We start from the raw sequence: 23,803 nt of genomic DNA on the forward strand, positions 1-23,803 counted from the left end.
AAACAGATCCAGGGAGGAAACAGAGACGGATGAAATCGGTTTCATTTTTTCCCACATTCCGTTTTTATTTTTTCCATTTTCGGTCTATTTCGGTTTAAAATTTTTGGGAATTTGGTTTTTTAGCATTTTATGCAAATGTAACCCCAAGACAGTATATAAAGTAATGAAATATAGACAATTTATGCAATTATAACTGAAAACTTTAATGTTTTCATACCTTTAAAAATATTTAAAGGCAAAAACATGGCACCAGTTATTCTTGTGTCCAACAAAACACTCCTTTTTTGGGCATAAACAAAAAAAAATACCAAAATTTGTAATGTAATGATGAAAAAAAAAAAAAAAAAAATCGATCTTTAGACATACGAATCGATTTTTTGGAATTAATATGAGAATCGATTTAGAATCAGAAAATCGATGTTTTTCCACACAGGCCTACTGTGCTTAGACACCAAGATACATTTGGGTGTTAATTCTTTAGCTCTGCATTATAGATAAAATCAAGAGACTGAGAATAAATGCTGACTTTGCTTTAACTGCAGGAGACTTATATTCTTTTTAAAGTGAATGTTGTAGGAGCTTCCACATCATTTAGAAAAAGAACCTTGATCCTGAGTATCAGAGCTGTGATTTTAATGACAGAATCTGACTGTTCTTAATTGGACTATTGAACTTGTTGAGACAACTTCTCTTGTGAATTGGTGCTACACAAATAAACAGATTGATACTGAGTTTATTTGCATGAATTGATGCTTTGAAATGATATATCTTTTTAACCCTTGTGCTGTCTTTGGGTCAAGGGAAGGTGAAGGGAGAAAAGAAGGAATGAAGGAAAGAAGGAAGTAAGGAAGGGAGTAAGGAAGGGAGAAAAGATGGAAGGGAGGAAAGAAGGGCGTAAGGAAGAAAGGAGAAAAGAAGGAAGGAAGTAGGAAAGGGAGTAAGGAAGGGAGAAAAGATGGAAGGAAGTAGGAAAGGGAGTAAGGAAGGGAGAAAAGAAGGAAGGAAGTAGGAAAGGGAGTAAGGAAGGGAGAAAAGATGGAAGGAAGGACAGAAGGACGTAAGGAAGAAAGGAGAAAAGAAGGAAGGAAGTAGGAAAGGGAGTAAGGAAGGGAGAAAAGATGGAAGGAAGGGAGAAAGAAAGGAAAGAAAGGAGAAAAGGAAAGAAGGGAAGAAGGAAGGAATGGATAAAATAAGGGAAGAAGGAAGGAAAAGCAAAGAAAGTAATAAAGGAACGAATGACGGAAGGGAGGTAGGAAGAAAACGGAGTAAAGGAGGGTAAAAAAGGAGGAAAAGAGGAGGGGAGAAGGAAGGAGAGAGCAGGAGGAAAGAAGGACAGGAGAATTGGGTCACTTTGACCCAAAGACAGTACCAGGGTTAGCCGTGACCTCCTGAAACACATGAGCTAGCTAGACTGGTAAGTGTAGTTCCTGATTTGAATGATCCAGTGATTCTGCTCCACTGACCAGCGAACACAGTCCGTGTGTTTGTGATAGTGACGTTGTGTGCGGTTCTTGATGTGATAGAGCACGATGACACAAGCGATGAAATACACAGCCTCGCCAGTGGGAAGGAAGTACAGGTTGGCCCGGCAGTCCCGTCCCCGGTAACCATAGCTACAGTCACAGTTAAGGTTAAGAGACAAGTCACACGGAGAACAAGTGGGAAACTCTCCATCCTATTTGTACAGTCAGTTCAATTTAACATATTTCAAACATGTTGTATTTAGACGTGTACGAGGAAGTTTGAGACTAGATTTACCTGGTCACACTTTAACCTGGTACTGTCTTTGGGTCAAAATGACCTCATTCTCCTGTTCTTTTTCCTCCTGCTCTCTCCTTCCTTCTCCCTTCCTCTTTTCTCCCTCCCTTCCTTCTTTCCTCCCTTCTTTTCTCCCTTCCTTCCTTTCTTTCTCCCCTCGTACATTCTTTCCTTGTTTTCTCCTTTCCTTTCTTCCTTCTTTTCTCCCTTCCTTATTTTCTCCCTTCCTTCCTTCTTTTTCCCTTCCTTCCTTCCTTCCTTCCTTCTTTCCTTCCTTCTTTTCTCCCTTCCTTCCTTCTTTCCTTCTTTTCTCCCTTCCTTCCTTCCTTCCTTCTTTTCTCCTTTTCTCCCTTCCTTCCTTCCTTCCTTCTTTCCTTCCTTCCTTCCTTCCTTATTTTCTTCTTTTCTCCCCTCCTTCCTTATTTTCTCCTTATTTCTTCCTTTCCTCTTTTCCTCCTTTTTTACCCTCCTTTACTCCTTTTTCTTCCTACCTCCCTTTCGTCATTCGTTCCTTTATTACCTTCTTTGCTTTTCCTTCCTTCTTTCCTTATTTTATCCATTCCTTCCTTCTTCCCTCCCTTCCTTCTTTCCTTTTCTCCATTCCTTCCTCCCTCCCTTCTTTCCTTTTCTCCCTTCCTTCCTTCCTTCCTTCCTTCCTTCCTTCCTTCCTTCCTTCCTTCCTTCCTTCCTTCCTTCCTTCCTTCCTTCCTTCCTTCCTTCCTTCCTTCCTTCCTTCCTTCCTTCCTTCCTCCCTCCTTCCTTGGCCTGAAGACAGTCCAAGGGTTAACAAACTGAATCAAACACTATAATAACTATGAGCATGTGTGTGTGTGCTAACGTGTGCTAACATGTGCTAACGTGTGCTAACGTAGTTTAAGGATACACCCAGTCCAGGTCCAGCCTCTCAGACGGGGGCTCCATCTTCAGGTCCTCGTAGTTCTGGATGTTAGACGGGATGTACATGGTGATGGGTCGACCACGGATGAACATTTTGATTGAGTGTCCTGAAAAACAAACACAGCACAATATGTATCAGAAGACAAAAGAGTACGGAAAAAGATTTGTTGGGGTATTGCGCCATAAAAAAAAATCTGTTAAGCTTTCTGCACTTCAAACTGTTTTTGTTTCTCTGTTGTTTACAGTTTTTCACAATTGTTTAAACACATTTCCTGATAGACTACCTCACTTTCTCAAAACTCTAAACAAAAATTACAAAACTCACACACAAAATGTAAAATCCTACACTTCTCTTGCAAAAGCACACTCTGCCCTCAAAACAGTGTTAACTCTTCACTAAATGGTATTTCCTTCTCAAATGCCAAACACATACATCATTTGAGTAGACATTTCTAAGCACCCACTGAACACTGATGTGCAGAATGGAAGACACTATAGTTTGAATGGAAAACACTAGATGAATGAATAAATGAATGAATGAATGAATGAATGAATGAATGAATGAATGAATGAATGCCTCAGTAGAATCCTGCATGTGTATGTTCAGTGTTACACCTTCAGCTGCTGGATGTAATACAGTTTTTCACAATTGTTTAAACACATTTATTGGAACATCAGACACAATGTGCACAACCTGAAACTCATGTTTCAGGTGGCTGAACCAATCCTGCTGAACTCCAAGCACATTTACTGCTCTAGACTCAAATTCCCATTCCATACCACACCATTTCTCACAACACTACACACAATTCCCAATATCCTGCACACTCTTCCTGAATTCCCTCTCTTGCTGTTCACACAGAACACACAGTCAATCACATTTCTAAACTCCAAAGGCTGTTGTGCAATATGCAATCAGCAATTTGCCATTGAATTCATATTCATTGATGAAGCGGGGTTCAACCTTGTAAAAAGAAGGCACCGAGGGAGGAATATCATCGGCCAGCGTGCCATCACAGAGGTCCCTGGCCAACGTGGAGGGAACATAACAATGTGTGCTGCCATCAATCACCACGGCGTCCTCCATCACCAGGCCACCCTTGGCCCCTGCAACACTGCACTTCTTCTAGCATTCCTGGACCAGCTCTACATTGTCCAGCCAGACCAGATGGAGGACACAGAGGGGGTCAGGTTCGTTATCTGGGACAATGTCAGTTTCCACCGGGCTGCTCTGGTCCGTGAGTGGTTCAGGGTCCATCCAGCAGGGACAACGACGCCTTGCAGATTGCTCCAGCCTCATACCCCGCTCAAGACATTGTCATGCAAGTTCCAGCTCCTGAGGACCCCTGCCGGGACGAGGACTTGCAGGCAGCGCCAGTCTCATTCAATGCTCAAGACATTGTCACGCAAGTTCCGGCGTCTTGCATCCCTGCCGAGACAGGCACCGGGGGAGTGGATTTGACTTCCAGCCCCTGCAGAGACGAAGACCATATATGGACTTCCTGACTACTCAGGGGTAGTCCCAAAACTGAAAGATCACACCTCTGACTGTCTCTCACTGGGCTGGTTTATTCCTGTCTTTGTTGATTGAACTTTTGTATAAAAACCCTGTGGCCAAATCAATCTGGGTCGGCATATCAACCAGACTCTGGTCTGTGTAGATTCGCTCACCGCCGGCTGAATAAAACTCATAATACCACAAAGCGTTCTTCTGAAATGGTTTGGTAAATTCCTCAACAATGTCCTATATCTCCCTCCATACTCTCCCTTCCTCAACCCACTTGAGGAGTTTTTCTCTGCCTGGTGATGGAAGGTATATGAGAGAAATCCTCAGACACGGATCCCACTGCTGCAGGCCATGGAGGACGCATGTGGCCATGTCACTGCTGAGGCCTGTCAAGGCTTCATGCAGCATTGTAGGAGATTGTTCCCCCGCTGCTTGGCCAGGGAGAACATCGCCTGCGACGTGGATGAGGTCCTGTGGCCAGCCAGGGATGAAAGGCAGGATGCAGCCTAATACTTTTGTTCTGTTTCTATTTTCTGTCAAGTTTTCATCCACAGCTTGCTGTGATGTCCAGACGACTGCACATTTTGAGTCCAAATACTGTAAAATATTATTTGTTGTTACAGTAAAGAATTGTGTTGTTTTCTATTTGAGTAGCCTATACATAAGAATACGATATGGTGATATATTACATCCAACAGCTGAAGGTGTACACTGAGACATTCATATAGTGTTTTCTATTCATACTATAGAGTCTTCCATTCTGCACATCAGTGTTCAGTGGGTGCTTAGAAATGTCTACTCAAATGATGTATGTGTTTGGCATTTGAGAAGGAAATACCATTTAGTGAAGAGTTAACACTGTTTTGAGGGTAGAGTGTGCTTTTGCAAGAGAAGTGTAGGATTTTGCATTTTGTGTGTGAGTTTTGTAATTTGTGTTTAGAGTTTTGAGAAAGTGAGGTAGTCTATCAGGAAATGTGTTTAAACAATTGTGAAAAACTGTAATTACTGTAAGTGGAGCTGTGCCGAAACGTTTGCAGACCCAATGATCAAACATTCATAATACTGGGACAGTAAACAGTTTCAACATCTCCATCAGATCTTTTTTTCATACAATTTATAGTTTTTTTTATTCCCTCTAAAACAGCAATCCATGTTGCCCCATTATGATACAAGTAGCTTTTATTATTATTATTATTATTATTATTATTATTATTATTATTATTATTATTAATAATAATAATAATAATCATCTTTATTTGTCTGTATATATCTCATGTTATGGTAGTTCGTGGTATTAGTAGAAGTTGAAATCATGGATCAAAATGGTGGAGCTGCTGTACAAGGCCATCCCAAAACCATGGTTAAAGATAAATATAATGAAAAATATAAATATAATCAAAAACATTTTATCAACTCAACTGCCTTATAAAATTATTTCGTCAAAGTTCTGGCAGACAATGTGCAATATCTTTCAGACAGAGAAACCTTATCATCATCCATATCTCTAAGTCAACTAATGTCACTCCTTAAAGTGATACTGGTCAGCTTTAGAGTCACGATAGCCCAAGACTGAATGAAAAGTACTAACTCTATTCTATCATGTAGGGACATAAAGGAGTTTAATCAGAGCTCTACCTTGGCTGTAAGTTCCTCTTCTTGAGCCAGGAGATGCTGCGTGTGGAGAAAAGCACAATGTTAGCCAGACAACATGCTTTAAATAAAAGCTTATTCCACTCATAGTTGGCCTCACTTTAACTTTAGGAAACCCCAAGAATTTTGTTTAGGTTGGACTAGACCAGGGGTCGGCAACCCACGGCTCTAGAGCCGCATGCGGCTCTTTAGCGCCGCCCTAGTGGCTCCTGGAGCTTTTTCAAAAATGTTTGACCTTTTTTTTCCTTCTTTTTCCTCTTTTTTTTCTTTTTTTCTTTTTTCTTCTTTTTTTCTTTTCCTTCTTTTTTTCCTCTTTTTTCTTCCTTTTTAATCTCAACATTTCGACTTTTTTCTCGACATTTTGACTTTTTTCCTCAAAATTTGGATTTTTTTCTCAACATTTCGACATTTTTCTCGAGATTGTACTTCAACATTAATCTTGACATTTTGACTTTTTGCTCGACATTTTGACTTTTTTCTCTAAATTTTGACTTTTTTCTCTAAATTTTGACTTTTTTCTCTAAATTTTGACTGTTTTCTCGACATTTTGACTGTTTTCTCGACATTTCACCTTTCGCCATTTGCCTTCATTCTAAGGCTTATACAAGACTTTTCATTTTTTGCGGCTCCAGACATATTTGTTTTTTGTGTTTTTGGTTCAACATTTTGGGTTGCAGACCACTGGACTAGACGATGGTTTTATCTTATTTAATAAAATCTTGATGAAGGAGTGAAGGAGTGAAGATTAAGATTCCCAGAATATTCTAATTTTTTGAGATAGGATATTTGAGTTTTCTTAAACTGTAAACCATAATCAGCAATATTAAAATAATAAAAGACTTGTAATATTTCAGTTGATTTGTAATGAATCCAGAATGTATGACATTTTTGTTTTTGTAATTGCATTACAGAAAATTACAATATTCTAATTTTCTGAGACAGTCCTGTATATTCTCTTGATACTAAAAAAAGGGTTAACTTAAAAGATATGTTTAAATGGAGTTTCAGCGATAAATTTAAACAAGAAAAACAAACGCCAAAACATCAAATTGCAGAAGTTCTGATTTTATTTCAAGAGGTTTGGCATCTGCAATAAATATATAATTATAAGGGCTGACAATTATATGAACAATTCTTGCTGTTTCTGATTGAGACATATGACATGACCACACACAGAATAACCAGACCAAAAGTGAGTTTAGTGAACTTACCTGCAGTGGGAACCAGCTCTTTAGCACGGCTGTGGGGACACAGTACACCATGTGAGACAGACAGGACACTTCATGCATACATATCATTAGAACTGGAGTTGAGGGGGGATGAGGGGGAACGGCATCCCCCCCTGAAATAAAAACGGTCCAAATCATCTCCCCTGAAATAAAAACGGTCCAAATCATCCCCCCCTGAAATAAAAACGGTCCAAATCATCTCCCCTGAAATAAAAACGGTCCAAATCATCCCCCCCTGAAATAAAAACGGTCCAAATCATCCCCCCCTGAAATAAAAACGGTCCAAATCATCCCCCCTGAAATAAAAACGGTCCAAATCATCCCCCCCTGAAATAAAAACGGTCCAAATCATCCCCCCTGAAATAAAAACGGTCCAAATCATCCCCCCTGAAATAAAAACGGTCCAAATCATCCCCCCCTGAAATAAAAACGGTCCAAATCATCTCCCCTGAAATAAAAACGGTCCAAATCATCCCCCCCTGAAATAAAAACGGTCCAAATCATCCCCCCCTGAAATAAAAACGGTCCAAATCACCCCCCCTGAAATAAAAACGGTCCAAATCATCCCCCCCTGAAATAAAAACGGTCCAAATCATCCCCCCCTGAAATAAAAACGGTCCAAATCATCCCCCCTGTAAAACTACCATCCCCCCTTTCCATCCCTTATGTTATTTCATCAATGAATGTGGTTTTACTGCTATTTCAACATTTAGAGTCATAACCAGAAAAATATGACAATTTTCACCTGTTTCAAGTACATTTTCACTTGAAATAAGTAGAAAAATCTGTCAGTGGGACAAGATTTATCTTCTTATTACAAGCAAAAAAAATCTTGTTCCACTGGCAGATTTTTCTACTTATTTCAAGTGAAAATCTACTTGAAACAGGTGAAAATTGTTGTTTTTTCCAGTGATGAGTCTTGTTTTAAGTGTAATGAGATTTTTTTTACTAAAATGAGACATTTTAACTAGAAATAAGACAAATATTCTTGTTAAGATTTTGAGTTTTTGCAGTGATCCATGTTACTTATCCTGTGAAGGACAGAGTCATATTGATAAGTTCAGAAAAGTGTTTTTTATTGTTGTGTTTTGATGTATTTGATGTAAGCCCAGTGGATATTTAAAGCTTACAGAAGGCTGCATTTAACTGCTGCTATGTCATTCCTGCAGTATTTCTGCAGGTGTTTTGGTCACTGCTATTATTTGTAATATAGTATATTATTTGTAATCAGCACAAATTATCTGTCCCCATATGATCAAATCCACCATCCCCCCTGATGTTTTTTTACAACTCGAGTACTGGTTATCACTATCAATTATCCATCACTGCAGTATCATATGACATGCAGATGTGAGGATTTTCACTGGATTAGAATTTTGTAGTAATTTATATGGGTAAACTATTATGAGTGAGGCTGCAGCAGTCAGAGGGAAAAGTAAGCTGTGAAGAGACAGGACTGGATACAAGACTTAAATGAGGAAATCTCAATAGATGAATGGGGCATTATATGCTTGAAGGCGCAATCTCAAACCGTTAACACTCGACTGCGCTTAATACAGTACAACTGGATAATGAGATTATACATCACTCCTGTAAAATTAAATAGATTTGATCCTCATATCCCTGACCTCTGCTATAAATGCAATGATTATCAGGGTACTTTATATCACTGTCTATGGGAATGTAAAGAAATCCAAACGTTTTGGAGGATGGTGACGCAGTATATCTCACTAATTATTTCCGCCCCGCTTCCTCTAAACCAGGGGTGTCAAACTCATTTTGTTTGACGGGCCGGATTTGACAAATTTTTTTCTTGCGGGCTCAAAATAACAAAAATGGTGCGAAAATCTTTTTTTCTAATTCTTTTTTTTACTATTGTTATCTAATCCAATATCAGTTTAGTTAATTTTAAAAGGAAATATGCACTCTGTTTACACTTTAATTATGTAAAATATATTTCTTCAGGATCTTTTCTTGAAATTTCTCATTTTTTTTCAAATTATGTAAAATACTTTTAATATCATTTTACAAAGATAAACAGAAACAAGTATGTTTTTTTTATATTTCACTTTTTTATAGGAAATTTAATTAAAAGCAAAATCTTTCTTATTACATCCGAGAGTGTTTCTTTGTGATTTAGAGATTTTTCCAGTACAATTAAGTGTATTTATTTTTAAAAATTGGCGCGGATATTTACGCCAGTGTGCCGAAAAAGTCAGCACTTCTTTTAACTGTTTTACTTTGTCACTATCCTCGTATTCATAACTGAAATTCTCCGAATAAATATCTTCTATCATCTTTTTTAGCAGTGATATTTTTCCTGCGAAAATATATAATAGTAGTCAGTTAATAAAAATAAACGAACGTCTACAAAGAAATAAAATCGGCAAATGAATTCTAGAAAACCAAAAAAATTTCGAAAACTGCTCTATTTGTGGAATAATGATGGATTTGTAGAAGAAATATATTATCGGATGAGGCATCGTGGAGATAATTTATACTTACAGGCCATAAATACTTACATTTTAATTATGCCGAATACGAAAATATTTTATTTATTTATTTTTTCTATTTAGTTTGTTATTGTTATTATGATTTCTGTTACGAGCTTGTTTTCATTTTGTTAATGTGTTTCCTTTCTTTTTAATGTCCTTGCCCTTGTCTTGTTTTTGGTTGTGTTTTTGCGTTGTACTGCCAAATGGGGTTTCTGTATTGTTGTGTATTCTACGGTGGCCGAGACCCGCCATTGCTGAAAATAAAAGTAACGCTGCAAACAGAAACAAATGCCGCTGCAAATAAAAGAAATGCTGCTGCAAATAAAATAAATGCTGCAAATAAAAATAAACGCTGCTGTAAATAAAATAAACGCTTTACAAATAAAATAAACGCTGCAAATATAAAGAAACCCCACTGCAAATAAAATAAACGCGGCTGCAAATATAAAAAAAAACGACGCAAATAAAAAAGCCACAACGGAAGTGAATTACCGGGGACTATTTTTGCTGATGCACCGGTGTTTTTTACGTGAGAGGAGAAGAAGAAGACGAAGAGGACGTAAGTGAAAAGGAATAAATAAGAAGAGCGAGGAATAAGAAGAACAACGAACGAGAAAATAAGTGAAAAGGTTAGTGTTCAACGTCGCTACGTGTAATTTTTAATGTGCAACACCGGTGCATCAGCAAAAATAGTCCCCAGTAATTCACTTCCGTTGTGGCTTTTTTATTTGCGTTTTTTTATTTTATTTGCAGCGGGGTTTCTTTGTATTTGCAGCGTTTCTTTTATTTGCAGCAGCGTTTGTTTTTATTTGCAGCGTTTATTTTATTTGCAAAGCGTTTATTTTTATTTGCAAATCTAATAAAGACATGTTTAAAAAAAAACAAAAAACTAAGTAATCTGTGTGAGAAGTGTAAATGAGGCAGCGTAGCTCACTTCTCCAGGCTGGGGGAGCGGGCCAGCAGGTTGGCCGAAGACGCTGCCTTCTTGTCCAGAAGTTTTCTCTGCCTCTCTGGGTTACTCAGTTTCTCACTGTTCCTGCGAACCCTAGAGCCCCACGAGATACAACACTTAGTCCTCACACATGTGAAACTCACACAGACAGACAGAATCATGCCACATACATGGAACAGATCAAAATCAGTAATCAGGACATGCACGTAGGACAGAGAAGCAAGAGCGTGCATGCATCTGTGTGGCTTTAAATTAAGCTGAATTATAGATGCTTACAGATGCTGATGTTGGGTTATTTGGACGAGCAGCAAAAATGTTGTGTATTTTAACTGTTACTATTATTGCTGTTATCAAATATGTGTGTGTGTGTGTGTGTGTGTGTGTGTGTGTGTGTGTGTGTGTACGTGATGTATAGTATATTATAGTATTGTCTATAGGCTGCTAATGATACATGGGACTGTAGTATGCAGGATCACTTTTATAATGATAATATGTATGTCAATAATTAAATTATATATTTCAACATTTAGAGTCATCACCAGAAAAATAACTTATTTGACAATTTTCACCTGTTTCAAGTACATTTTCACTTGAAATAAGTAGAAAAATCTGCCAGTGGGACAAGATTTATCTTCTCATTACAAGCAAAAAAATCTTGTTCCACTGGCAGATTTTTCTACTTATTTCAAGTGAAAATCTACTTGAAACAGGTGAAAATTGTTGTTTTTTCCAGTGATGAGTCTTGTTTTAAGGGTAATGAGATTTTTTTTTACTAAAATGAGACATTTTAACTAGAAATAAGACAAATATTCTTGTTAAGATTGTGAGTTTTTGCAGTGATCCATGTTACTTATCCTGTGAAGGACAGAGTCATATTGATAAGTTCAGAAAAGTGTTTTTTATTGTTGTGTTTTGATGTATTTGATGTAAGTCCAGTGGATATTTAAAGCTTACAGAAGGCTGCATTTAACTGCTGCTATGTCATTCCTGCAGTATTTCTGCAGCTGTTTTGGTCACTGCTATTATTTGTAATATATTATATTATTTGTAATCAGCACAAATTATCTGTACCCATATGATAAAATCCACCACCCCCCCTGATTTTTTTTTTTTTTTACAACTCGAGTACTGACAACGGTATGCTTGCAAGACTTTACATTAAGCACAAATGTGGTTCTGCTAGAACAGGGATGTGAGGTCTCACAATTGGTTTTTAACATTTCATTTCCCCATACATTTGCTGACACGGTCATGACCGGCCTTGGTCCTCTAGGTTAAACCACTCTTAGACACTGCTTTTTTACCTGACCATTATTACAATTACCCATCGACATCAGTTGTTTAAAATAAAACCTACACATTTTCTTTTTTCATCTCTAAATCTCTAAATAAACTACGAGTAAACCTGCACTCTGAGAACAGAGAGCTCTGTCAGGAACATAAGGTACTATCAGGTCTTGCAAGTATTGCGGAGCCAACGAACAATTCCAACAGGACATGTTTTCTTATGAAAGGACAAGCATTACTTCCTCCAGACACTCAGTAGCAAGATTTTGGTCAAATATTTTGCTGAAGATAAGCCTTTTTGCTGTGCAGCAAAACATAGAAACAGTTTCAGACTACTCAGTGGCAGGCGAGCTATGTAGCTACAGTACCTTCCACCTTCTCTTCTTAGTGTATTCAATTGATTAGTGATCCACTGCAATTTTGTAATGTCCTAGAATTCTAATTCTTTATTTGGGGACCTTTAGCAGATATCAGATTAATCCTTGTGCTGTCTTCAGGTCAAGGAAGGAGGAAGAGAAGAAGGGATGAAAGAAGGAAGGAAGAATGAAAAGAAGGAAAGAAAGAAGGAAGGGAGAAAAAGAAGGATGGAAGGAAGGGAGAAAATAAGGAAGGGAGGAACGAAGGAAGGAAGGAAGGAAGGAAGGAAGGAAGGAAGGAAGGAAGGAAGGAAGGAAGGAAGGAAGAAAACAAGGAAGGAAGGAAGGAAGGAAGGAAGGGAGAAAAGATGAAGGTAAGAAGGAAGGAGAGAGCAGGAGGAAAGAAGGAAGCAGGGGAAAAAAGAAGGAAGGAAGGAAAAAAAGGAAGGAAGGAAGGAAGGAAGGAAGGAAGGAAGGAAGGAAAGAGGAAGGGAAGAAGGAAGGAGAGAGCAGGAGGAAAGAAGGAAGGAAGGGAAAAAAGAAGGAAGGAAGGAAGGAAGGAAGGAAGGAAGGAAGGAAGGAAGGAAGGAAGGAAGGAAGGAAGGAAGGAAGGAAGGAAGGAAGGAAGGAAGGAAGGAAGGAAGGAAGGAAAGAGCAGGAGGAAACAAGGACAGGAGAATTAGGTCATTTTGACCCAAAGACAGTACAAGGGTTAAAATGCGATTAATCTGATTAATTAATTATAAATCCTCTAATTAATTAGATTATTTTTTTAATCGCCTGACAGCACTAATAATAATAATAATAATAATAAATTTTATTTGTGGGCGCCTTCCAAGGAACCCGAGGTCACCACACAAGAGATCGTACAGCAGCACTCACATGAGGCAATGCAATGTTTCAGTTGGAAGGCCTTTTTACAACTCGTAAATTCAATTAATCTACAATAAGAGCCCCCTTTCTTCTCCATTTATTCGTTTTATTTTGATTTATATGCTTACTTACCCATTTACTTCCTGTTAATTTGATTTTTAAATGTAGTCTGTGTGTTTGAGTGTACAGTGTATGTAAAACTGGACACACACATTGTTGCTGCAGATACAGATGTACAGTGGGGACATTGCCAAATATGTCCCGTGTGTTTGAGGTTTTAATTGTTTCAACAAAAAGGAAGTGAGGGAAACAAATCAGGGGAACTAAACCTGACATCCAGAGATTAGTAATTGTATATGACAGTTTGAAAGTCAACTGATTGTGAACTTGCAACTTCTCTCAAACAAAATACTAAGTGAAATGTCAAGTGTTAAGCAGTGTGCACATACAGAATATAGAATAAATTTAAAAGAATCATGCATGTCAAGCAGACATCTGAAAAGCAGTTTTGGAAAGATTCTTCCAAAACTACTACTAAAACACATTTGAAGTGATTAGAAGATTAGCATAAACCCACACCAAATAAATAAATACATAAAAATCTTAGCTGAATGGAAGATGCTGTTTGGCACTGTGTAAATTCTGTATATCTTCATCATCTCATTTTTGAAGAAAGAGTGAATCTATAACTGAAAGCACTATGCTTTATGGTTGGCTTTTTTGCATGGCATGCTGTACTTAATTGCTCTGACATCAACATTTTCCACTCACCTCAAATCTCTGTGTAAAGTCAAACTAAGTATAGAAATGTCATGCATGATGGTTGAATGAGAGACACCATTGTGTGCAACTACTGAAATACATTTGTACATACCCCATGAAAAAGAGAGCACCAACAGTCATCAGTGACTACGAAAACAAGCCAGAACCAGAGGGGAGTCTCTGGTTTGGTGCCCATAATACGCCCAAATTACACCCTGGAAACCTAAGGCTAAACATTTCACAAAGGGATATGTAGGACAGTTGGAGTTTGCAGAGACTGAACTGAAAAAGTGTTAGTTGATTCATTCTTAAAAGCCATGCAATCAATCAGATTGATGATTGTTTAAGCAGATAGGGGCAGTTATGGGCAGAAATATGTGCCACTAGAAACTGAATTTGAATAATTTATATTTGAATTGCTCAACTTAAATCATTGCATTAAAAAACTGAATCTGAATCACATTATTTGAATTTGTATTGTTTAATTTGAATCATTGCATTGAAAAACTGAATCTGAATAGCATGATTTGAAATTGAATGTATTAGTTTGGAACTGAATTTCTATAAACTTGAAACTGAATTTCACATTATGAAATTGAATTCAATTGTTCTGAAACTGTATTTGATCCTCACTGAAAATTCAACTCTCTTTATACTTTCACATTCAGTTCTCACAATTTAAATTCAGTTCTTGCAATTCAATTTCAATTGAATTCAAACTAATAAATTCAATTTCAAATTATGCTATTCAGATTTTCAATGCAATGATTCAAATTAAACAATACAAATTCACATTATGTGATTCAGATTCAGTTTTTTAACCCTTGTGCTGTCTTTGGGTCAAGGGAGGGTGAAGGGAGAAAAGAAGGAATGAAGGAAAGAAGGAAGTAAGGAAGAAAGGAGAAAAGAAGGAAGGAAGTAGGAAAGGGAGTAAGGAAGGGAGAAAAGATGGAACGGAGGAAGGGAGAAAAGATGGAAGGAAGGAAGGAAGGAAGAAAGGAGAAAAGAAGGAAGGAAGTAGGAAAGGGAGTAAGGAAGGGAGAAAAGATGGTGGGGAGGAAGGGAGAAAAGATGGAAGGAAGGAAGAAAGGAGAAAAGGAAGGAAGGAAGGAAGGAAGGAAGGAAGGAAGGAAGGAAGGAAGGAAGGAAGGAAGAAAGGAAGGAAGGAAGGAAGGAAGGAAGGAAGGAAGGAAGGAAGGAAGGAAGGAAGGAAGGAAGGAAGGAAGGAAGGAAGGAAGGAAGGAAGATGGAGAGGGAGTAAGGAAGGGAGAAAAGATGGAAGGGAGGAAAGAAGGGAGAAAAGATGGAAGGAAGGGAGAAAGAAAGGAAAGAAGGGAGAAAAGGAAAGAAGGGAGGGAGGAAGGAATGGAGAAAAGGAAAGAAGGAAGGAAGGGAAGAAGGAAGGAATGGAGAAAATAAGGAAAGAAGGAAGGAAAAGCAAAGAAGGTAATAAAGGAACGAATGACGGAAGGGAAGTAGGAAGAAAAAGGAGTAAAGGAGGGTAAAAAAGGAGGAAAAGAGGAAAGGAAGAAGGAAGGAGAGAGCAGGAGGAAAGAAGGATAGAAGAATTGGGTCATTTTGACCCAAAGACAGTACAAGGGTTAACGCAATTATTCAAGTTGAGCAATTCAAATTCAAATATAAATGATTGCAAATTCAGTTTTTCTAGTGGCACATATTCCTGCCCATGGGCAGTGAAGGACGATTACGCACAGCTTCTTCTGTCCTTCCTGGATGGGGGACAGGGACCCGGAGCGTGAGCTAAGGTTCTGCTCTGCGGTTCTGAGAGAGGCCGGGGCAGAGCCCGGCTCCTCTACGGAGCAGATTCCGTCCTGGAAGTCGTCCCTCTGGAGGGATCTGACTGTGGTCGGCTGGATCGGCTGCTCCACTGACGAGCTCCAACTCAGTTCCTTTTCTCTCTCCCCTCCTCCTCCTTCTCCGTCATCATCGTCCTGGTCCTCATCTTCCTCCTCCATGCAGGGGACGCGGTGGCGACTGGCCTGATTTTCCCCTGGAGGAAGGGCGTCCTCCAGGTTCAGGCTGAGGGCCCGTTGGGAGAGACGGACCTTGTTCTGCCCGGCGTCTTCTAATAATAGGATGTCCTCTGTCTGAGTGGATGTGTCCATTGTCGTGGGTTTGATTTGAAGGTCCTTGGACATTATATGTCCTTTGTGGCTTTTAGCGCTGTTCACAATGCTGTCAGACAGTTGGCTAGACATGATTAAAAAGGTTGAAAACAACACAGACCAGTCATATAGGAGGATTATAACTGTATAGAGGGAATACGCATGACGTCACAGATGCGACTTCACAGCGGGTTACGCCCACTGAGTGGCAGAAAGACTGAGTGGCAGCGTAAACTTTCAGTTTGAGCAACTGGAAAACATCTAAAATGGGAAAGAGCTGTTGTGCGATCGACTGTACTCATAGATTTAGCAAGAAATCAGAGTTATCGTTTTACAGACTGCCGAAAAATAAGCTTAATAGAGACAAATGGATCGCTGCAATTCACAGAAACAACTGGATTCCAGACACCGAAACGTGGATTTGCGGTTCCCATTTTGTATCAGGTAATGTTGGGTACCTAACGTTAAACGGTCAAATCATAAAGTTTGGTGTCCTCATCACTTTAATTCCTACAACAAATCCTGCCTTGAAGTCGGACCAAGCGTCAAGACTTTTGTAAACCTTCAAGCTTTGCTTCGTGTATTTCCCCGGCGTAGAAATTAAGTACATATAAATATCAGGAAACTGGATTCATGGTCAAATATTAATGTCCATGGACCACTGGTTCTTGGTAACTGTACCAAATATTAATGTCCATGGACCACTGGTTCTTGGTAACTGTACCAAATATTAATGTCCATGGACCACTGATTCTTGGGGTAACTGTACCAAATATTAATATCCATGGACCACTGGTTCTTGGGGTAACTGTACCAAATATTAATGTCCATGGACCACTGGTTCTTGGGGTAACTGTACCAAATATTAATGTCCATGGACCACTGGTTCTTGGGGTAACTGTACCAAATATTAATGTCCATGGACCACTGGTTCTTGGGGTAACTGTAACAAATATTAATGTCCATGGACCACTGGTTCTTGGTAACGGTACCAAATATTAATGTCCATGGACCACTGGTTCTTGGTAACTGTACCAAATATTAATGTCCATGGACCACTGGTTCTTGGTAACTGTACCAAATATTAATGTCCATGGACCACTGGTTCATGGTAACTGTACCAAATATTAATGTCCATGGACCATTGGTCCTTGGGGTAACTGTACCAAATATTAATGTCCATGGACCACTGGTTCTTGGTAACTGTACCAAATATTAATGTCCATGGACCACTGGTTCATGGTAACTGTACCAAATATTAATGTCTATGGACCATTGGTCCTTGGGGTAACTGTACTGTCAAGTCCAACTGCCTTTAATTTAAGCCGATAATCGGCTGTTATTCCGTCTTCTCCACTAGTTGCAGCTGTTTTTGCCACTCAGTGAGAGTAAGGGCTCTGGTCCAGTGGGGAAGTGACGTCAATGCAAACCCTCTATATGATGAGACAATATCTGCTGGAAACACATGGTTATACATAAGGTAAAATAAGGCTAGAAATGCCTCTCATTATCATTCATATGCAATGATAAAGATATGATGCCCAACTCTAGCTGTGCATGACCAATATCCCAATCAGATCCCATGTTATGTTCACAGTGACAGAGCGCACCTTAAAGATAGTCTATCACTTGACGTACTGTTTAGTTATTGACAAAATATAATTATTCAAGCCTGATTCCATCTCTTCTGAGATCTTATTGCAGTGATACCTTCTACTGTTATCTTTAAAAAGGATTAATTGCTAAAGTGGTTTTCAAAAAACGATGCACACTTTTCCGTGTGCTTTTATGCAACAATATCCCAACGTTTTGCAAAACTGCTTTGATTTTGATCAAGTTAATTTGAATAATTAACATAAAATAGTGTCAGAAAAAACAAAAACACCAATTTTACGTTTTCAATAAAGCCCTGACAAAGTTCCTCATCAATACAAAGGCAGACGTGATGCCAACGTCATCACTGCCATACTTTCTAAGATCAGAGTAAACACAGTTAATCCAGACGTGTTGCCTGGAGAGCCAACAGCTAAAAGTAGCTGCTTGTGGAAGTCACAGACATCACATCTCTCACCTGGACCCCATGTCATCTTACTTTGTGGCGTTTCAGTATCATCAAGGCTACTTTATGTAAAAACAAAAGATATTTCAAGCATATTTGTACTTTAACAGGGTAGTGTACTCACAAACAACAGTGCACGATGCATCGATAATACTGCTACTAGTGCTGGGCGGTATGACCAAAAATTTATATCACGGTATTTTTCAAAATTATATCGGTTTCACGGTATATCACGGTATTTTTTTTTTTTCATGCACAACTGGGTGTTAACCACATTTTCTAATGATTTGGAAAGGAATTGCTGCAGTAAATTGACTTAGAATGGCCTATTTTACTGTAATGAGGACGAAATATTGTAGAAAAACATTAATGTCCACACTAGTATAAATACAGGTTTGCATGGCCTCACAAATTGATGCCGTTTACAATGCGATTATTTTTTTCAAGGTCCTGTTCTCATGTATTTTTCAACTACACAAGCAATAAATCAGTCTGTTTCAAGTAGATTTTCACTTGAAATAAGTAGAAAAATCTGCCAGTGGAACAAGATTTTTTTGCTTGTAATAAGAAGCTAAATCTTGTCCCACTGGCAGATTTTCCTACTTATTTCAAGTGAAAATTTACTTGAAACAGGTGAAAATTGTCAAATAAGTTATTTTTCTGGTGTTATTGTTCTGGTGATGACTCTAAATGTTGAAATAGCAGTAAAACCACATTCATTGATGAAATGACATAAGGGATGGAAATGGGGGATGGCAGTTTTACAGGGGGGATAATTTGGATCGTTTTTATTTCAGGGGGGGATGATTTGGACCGTTTTTATTTCAGGGGGGGATGATTTGGATCGTTTTTATTTCAGGGGGGGGGGGTGCCATCACATCACCCCTCATCCCCCCTCAACTCGAGTACTGCTGACACGTAACTCAGAACTTCTTCATAAATTACTCAAAAATCCCAGAGAGAAAAAAAAACACCAGCAAACTAACAAACAAACCAATAAAGCTCACAGAGTTAAGAAAACGAACCAGCAAATCAACAACTGGCAGCCCCGCTATTTTAACCTTTTCCTGACGGGCTGCAGGTGTGGTTTAAGCCTGATTTATGGTTCCGCGTTACACCAACGCAGTAACTACGCCGTGGGTTACGTCACCTACGGCGAAAGCCCCGCGTCGATTTAACGCGGAACCATAAATCAGGCTTCACAGCGCGACTGACTGTGCTCCCGGCTCGCGCTCCTCGGCGACTCCGCGCTCATATATTTAATAAATTTATAAAGCCCATATATTTATAAAGCCTCACTTGGCCAAGCCCTAACGCCGAGACCATGGTAGATTTAGGTTACACGCGGACGCGCTGCACTGTTGACTTTTCCCTGCCGGCTCTGCTCACTGTTCACTGGCTAAACAGTCCCCACACAAACAGGGTCCGGCGGCGCTACGTTGCGCCGCGCGGCGCTCCCAACGTTGTGTGCGCTACTCACCGGTATTACGGTATATGAAAAATTCATATCATAAGAAAAATAAACACCGGTATTCGGTATGAACCGGTATACCGCCCAGCACTAACTGCTACAATTATTTCTAGATAGTAACTGTATTTTCAACTGAATTTGTAGATTTAACAGCTCTAGTCTGCTCATAACGGTGCCTAAAATAATGGCAAGATGCTCCCTGATTGTCATGCACAGTGTGGATGTTTTGGCTTTAATTTTATTCACCTAGTGGCAGGGTTACGAATCCCATCCATGGGTGGGTTGGCAGAGTGTTTTCCACCGCTGGTCCAATCATCCGAACAACACACTTGGTTCAACACCCTGGCAGCACTTGGATTCACTGAGGAGATCAAAATCAGAAACAGGTTTATTTGGCAGTTTAGAAAAACAATGTATTTGACTTCAGATACACCGGCAGCGACATAGATGTTTATAATGCGCCTGTTTTCCAAGGGTAACACTGGGATAGGGGAGGAAAAAAAGGATCTTCACATTGTGTATAAATACGCAGTGTCAAGGTGCAAAAACACCTCAGCACATAAAAGCAACATAACATCATCACGAAGACTTGCATGTGGGTGTGGGGGGAGGGTTACTGGGGGGGGTCCCGGCATGGTGCATCCAAGTTAGCGCCGCGGCTTCGTGGCGCTCGAACCTGGAGACTGTGTTTGGGGGGCTGATAAGAGGGGAGCTGGAGCCGGGGAAGGCGTTGAGAATGAGGGAGGTGTGGTTATCAGCAAGTGTGTGTGAGCGGTAAGTCTGTGAACTTTGCCCCAGAGCTGCTCCTCAGCCAATGTCCTTGATGTTATCAGACGGCTCGGTACAGTTCTGAAACAGGTCCACAGATGTCCTGGGAAGTGGGAGGGTTAGTGGGGGGGGGAGCGTCTTCTTTTGATTCCACCAGGGAGATTGTGACTGGAGCAGCCGGCCAAGCTGCTCTGTCGAGGGTCAGATTATAGAGTCAACAATTTTATTGAAAAAAACAGGCGGATTCCAGTAATTTTCCGTCTGCCTTAAGTTTCTGGTTCATCAATGGCGACTCCAAACAGACGAATTTGTGGTCAATTCCCGCCAAGCCGAGCTTCCAATTTCTCCAAGGTCTTTTCCATCTTGCCAATGAGCTCAAAGACCGCCGCTAGCCTGCGATTCTGCTCGAGAATCGCATCCAGCTTGCGATTTAGCTCTCCCAGCGTTAGAGTCTGAGTGTTGGTCCAGAGCTTATCCCCTCATCCACGTCGGGCAGCTCTGAAAGGGCCAGAACAGCTGTCGTCGACTTCCGCATTTGTCGATATACCAGGAATCCACCAGCTCCAAAAAGCAGAAATCCTGTTATCATTAATCCAATTATGAAGGCATCTTCCACGTCCTCGACGGACAGGATCGACAGGCAGAGGATCATCCAATGCTTCCAGGAGTCCATAATGTATCCGGCAAAAAATGTCCCATCGGGGCAAGAGGGCTCCCTTGTCCCCTGACTTCTCGTCGCAAAAATTTGGTCAATTGTGCTGAGAGACCAGTTAACCAATTCCATGATTGTACAGAGTTTCGGAGGATGTGAAAAAAAGAGGCTCTAAAAAGACAATACAGGACAAAAAGCAGCAGCAGGGCAGATAGGGAGGGAGAGGGAGCAGAAAAGCGTCCGCCTTCACCGAGAGCCGGAAGAAGAAAATGAGTAAGTACTTATATTTACAGGTAGCACTATACCGGTGTACTCTGGAAAACTCAAACATAAACCCCTACCGGCGATCAGCTGCTGCTTCAGTAGTGGGAGGAGCTGGTCGTGCAGGCGGATCCTGCGGAGAGCGTCGGCCAGCGAGGACTTCAGCAGCGTGATCTCATCCTCCTGCGCCTGCAGACGGAGCTCCATGGTGGAAGCCCGGTCCGGGTAATCCGTGCTGTCTGCTGACACGTCATCTACATGCAGGACAGAAGGGTCAGGACAAATGAGGCTCAGAGAAGAGACAATATTGTTAAGAATCTAAACTGAATAAATCATACTCAGCCTGGATTCAACTGTGACTGCGTTTCCATGCATCAGTAACCCTTTTAAAACCCGAATATGCTCATATTCGGGTTTTTAAAAACCCGAATTGGGAATTGGGAAGGAGCATCTAAGATACACTTAAAACAAAGATGTGGAAAAAAGGCCAATCAAATTGTGTCAAGATTCTCATCAACCTCTTTTCAAAGAATAAAAAAAGAATTCCCAGTCACTGTCCAGAGTGGGTTGGGGGACTGATCCAGCTAGAAAGGTGTGGTATACCCTTTAAGAGGTTATCAGTCCATCACAAGGAGAGGATTTTGACTGCATCCCAGTTGCACTGAGACAAACCACAATGCCCACTCACTCATAGCCATGATCAATTCAGGATCACCAATTAAACTTACTTGGAGGTTTTGGGGCTGAGGGATGTTAAAGTACCCAGAAAAAGTCTATGTAGGCATCAGAAAACTATGCAAACTTCACAGGCCCCAGCAGGGGGCTAACCACCACATGCTACCCATTAATATTAATACCAAATAGCTTTGCATAATATGAAAGCAACTTAAAATATAAAGTAATAGGAGTTATCACTTTTAGGGAACAATTTGCATTCTTTGTGCCCTTTTCAGTTTTATCAGTGGAAATAGTACAAATTAAAGCTAGTAGATTTTGGCATTCAAACAACTTTCCATGAACACCATGAAACATTATTTACAATGGATTTGTCCAAATTGAGGAAACTGGGCAAGTACATTTTAAATAATGAAGGCGGGGAAGATTAATTAATTTAAACAACTGCTTGCTCCTGCTCTCCAGTTGTTGGCATTTAACCATTCTCAGGAAAGAAGGCATGATGAGATGATTCTACTGAAAGACTTGCATTTTCCCTAACTGTGTACTGGGACTATTATCTGACACAAAAGCCACACTGATAGCAGTCTCCTCTCCAGTTTACGGAGGACTGTTTAAAATGCAGGTAAGTTTGTAAACCATAATTCAGGACACAGCAATGCAAGTATGTGCTGTCGTAAAAGATGTTAGATAATGTGTCTTCTTACTGTACTGTACATCAATTACTATTGTGAACAACTGTTGCACAAGTGCAAAAAAGAAAATCCAGTAAATCAAGTCGTTGAAGATAAATTGGAACAATTTCAATGATGATGAAATACCTGTTCCAGAGAAACATTCCTACTAGAAGTCTTCGGAAACAGTAACGAATCACACTCTTGACAGGCCCAGACTTGCTTAGTCTGGCTACTTAGTCACTAACGTTAAAACTCTCATGAGGTAAGATTGAAAGTAGAGCAAGCAGCAGCTTACGCCAGGAAAACAGTCCAAGATCCAAAAGGGATTGTTTAAAAATCTGTCTACATAGCTATGCACAATCTTTGTTTTCATGAAGATGGTGAAGAACACAAAGAAATCTCAATCTACTCAACATTTTTTTAATATTAAAGTGCTCCTCCCATACATGTATCACCCCTGGTAATACAGCATGCCAGGTTGATGCTGCACCAGGACGCTGTGGCGCTGGCTTAGGTGGCCCGTGTTGGGAACTCCTCCCTCCCCCTCCACCCTCACTGCTAGTCTGTACAGTTTGTTTTTCATTATGATGTCTGAATATGTTGTCTAACAAGTGTTCAAACAGAGACTTCGTTGCCATGCAGTCAATAACCCTTTTAAAACCTGAATATTGGCAATAACCCGAATTTGCACGGCCATGTAAACACCAATAACCACTTTGAATAACCCGAATTTGCTCATATTCTGGTTTTTAAAAACCCCAATATGAGCCCTGGGTTACTCCTTTTAAAACCTGAATATTGGGTCATGTAAACGCCAAACGGAATATCCCCATCAAACGGAACAGGAATCTGTTTTCTGCACTTGTTCTGTTCACAAGGAATCCTGGTCTTTTGAGTCCAGGAAGTTCTTATAAACACGGAGAAACCAAGACCAGGAGGAGACTAATCACTTCATAAATGTAATGAAGGATATGAACATTTCTGCATTTGTAGACGGTAGAAAGTACCGGGATAGAAGATTAACAAGAAGGTGAGAGAAAAGTTGCACGAAGCAGCATTTGTTTTGAATTTGGATACAGGAAGAAGAAGCGGAAATGACAGTAATTACGTCATGACGTTCTCCGTGCGTCGCTGGTTTGATCCAGATATCCCAAATGATTAATTACCATGTAAATGGAATATTCCGAATATTTCAGTAACCGGAATATTAGCAATAACTCCAATTTTGACTGCATGTAAACGTAGTCAGAGTCTTCAAAAATCCTTCCAAATCCCGGCCCTCAGTTCCAACTCTGATACCAGATAATCTGATGTTTTTGCGTCGAGAAAATCCCTCCGGTGCAGTCAG

General features: G+C 39.9%; 1 protein-coding gene across 1 annotated transcript in view; it reads right to left on the bottom strand.

Annotated features, from left to right (window-relative positions):
* The window catches only part of eml3 (EMAP like 3), a 40,687-nt gene extending 19,335 nt beyond the window's left edge, over positions 1–21,352 (bottom strand). Inside the window, exons 1-7 of the mRNA XM_061709465.1 lie at positions 21,184–21,352; positions 19,669–19,783; positions 10,471–10,581; positions 7,024–7,052; positions 5,798–5,833; positions 2,642–2,762; positions 1,464–1,613 (exon numbers count right to left, since the gene is read on the bottom strand). Coding sequence (XP_061565449.1) covers positions 1,464–1,613; positions 2,642–2,762; positions 5,798–5,833; positions 7,024–7,052; positions 10,471–10,581; positions 19,669–19,783; positions 21,184–21,310 — 689 coding nt within the window. The 5' untranslated portion in view covers positions 21,311–21,352. The remainder of the gene's footprint in view (positions 1–1,463; positions 1,614–2,641; positions 2,763–5,797; positions 5,834–7,023; positions 7,053–10,470; positions 10,582–19,668; positions 19,784–21,183) is intronic.
* Positions 21,353–23,803: the final 2,451 nt, after the last annotated feature.

This window comes from Cololabis saira, chromosome 20 (assembly GCF_033807715.1).
Source record: "Cololabis saira isolate AMF1-May2022 chromosome 20, fColSai1.1, whole genome shotgun sequence".
Lineage (NCBI taxonomy): Eukaryota > Metazoa > Chordata > Actinopteri > Beloniformes > Belonidae > Cololabis > Cololabis saira.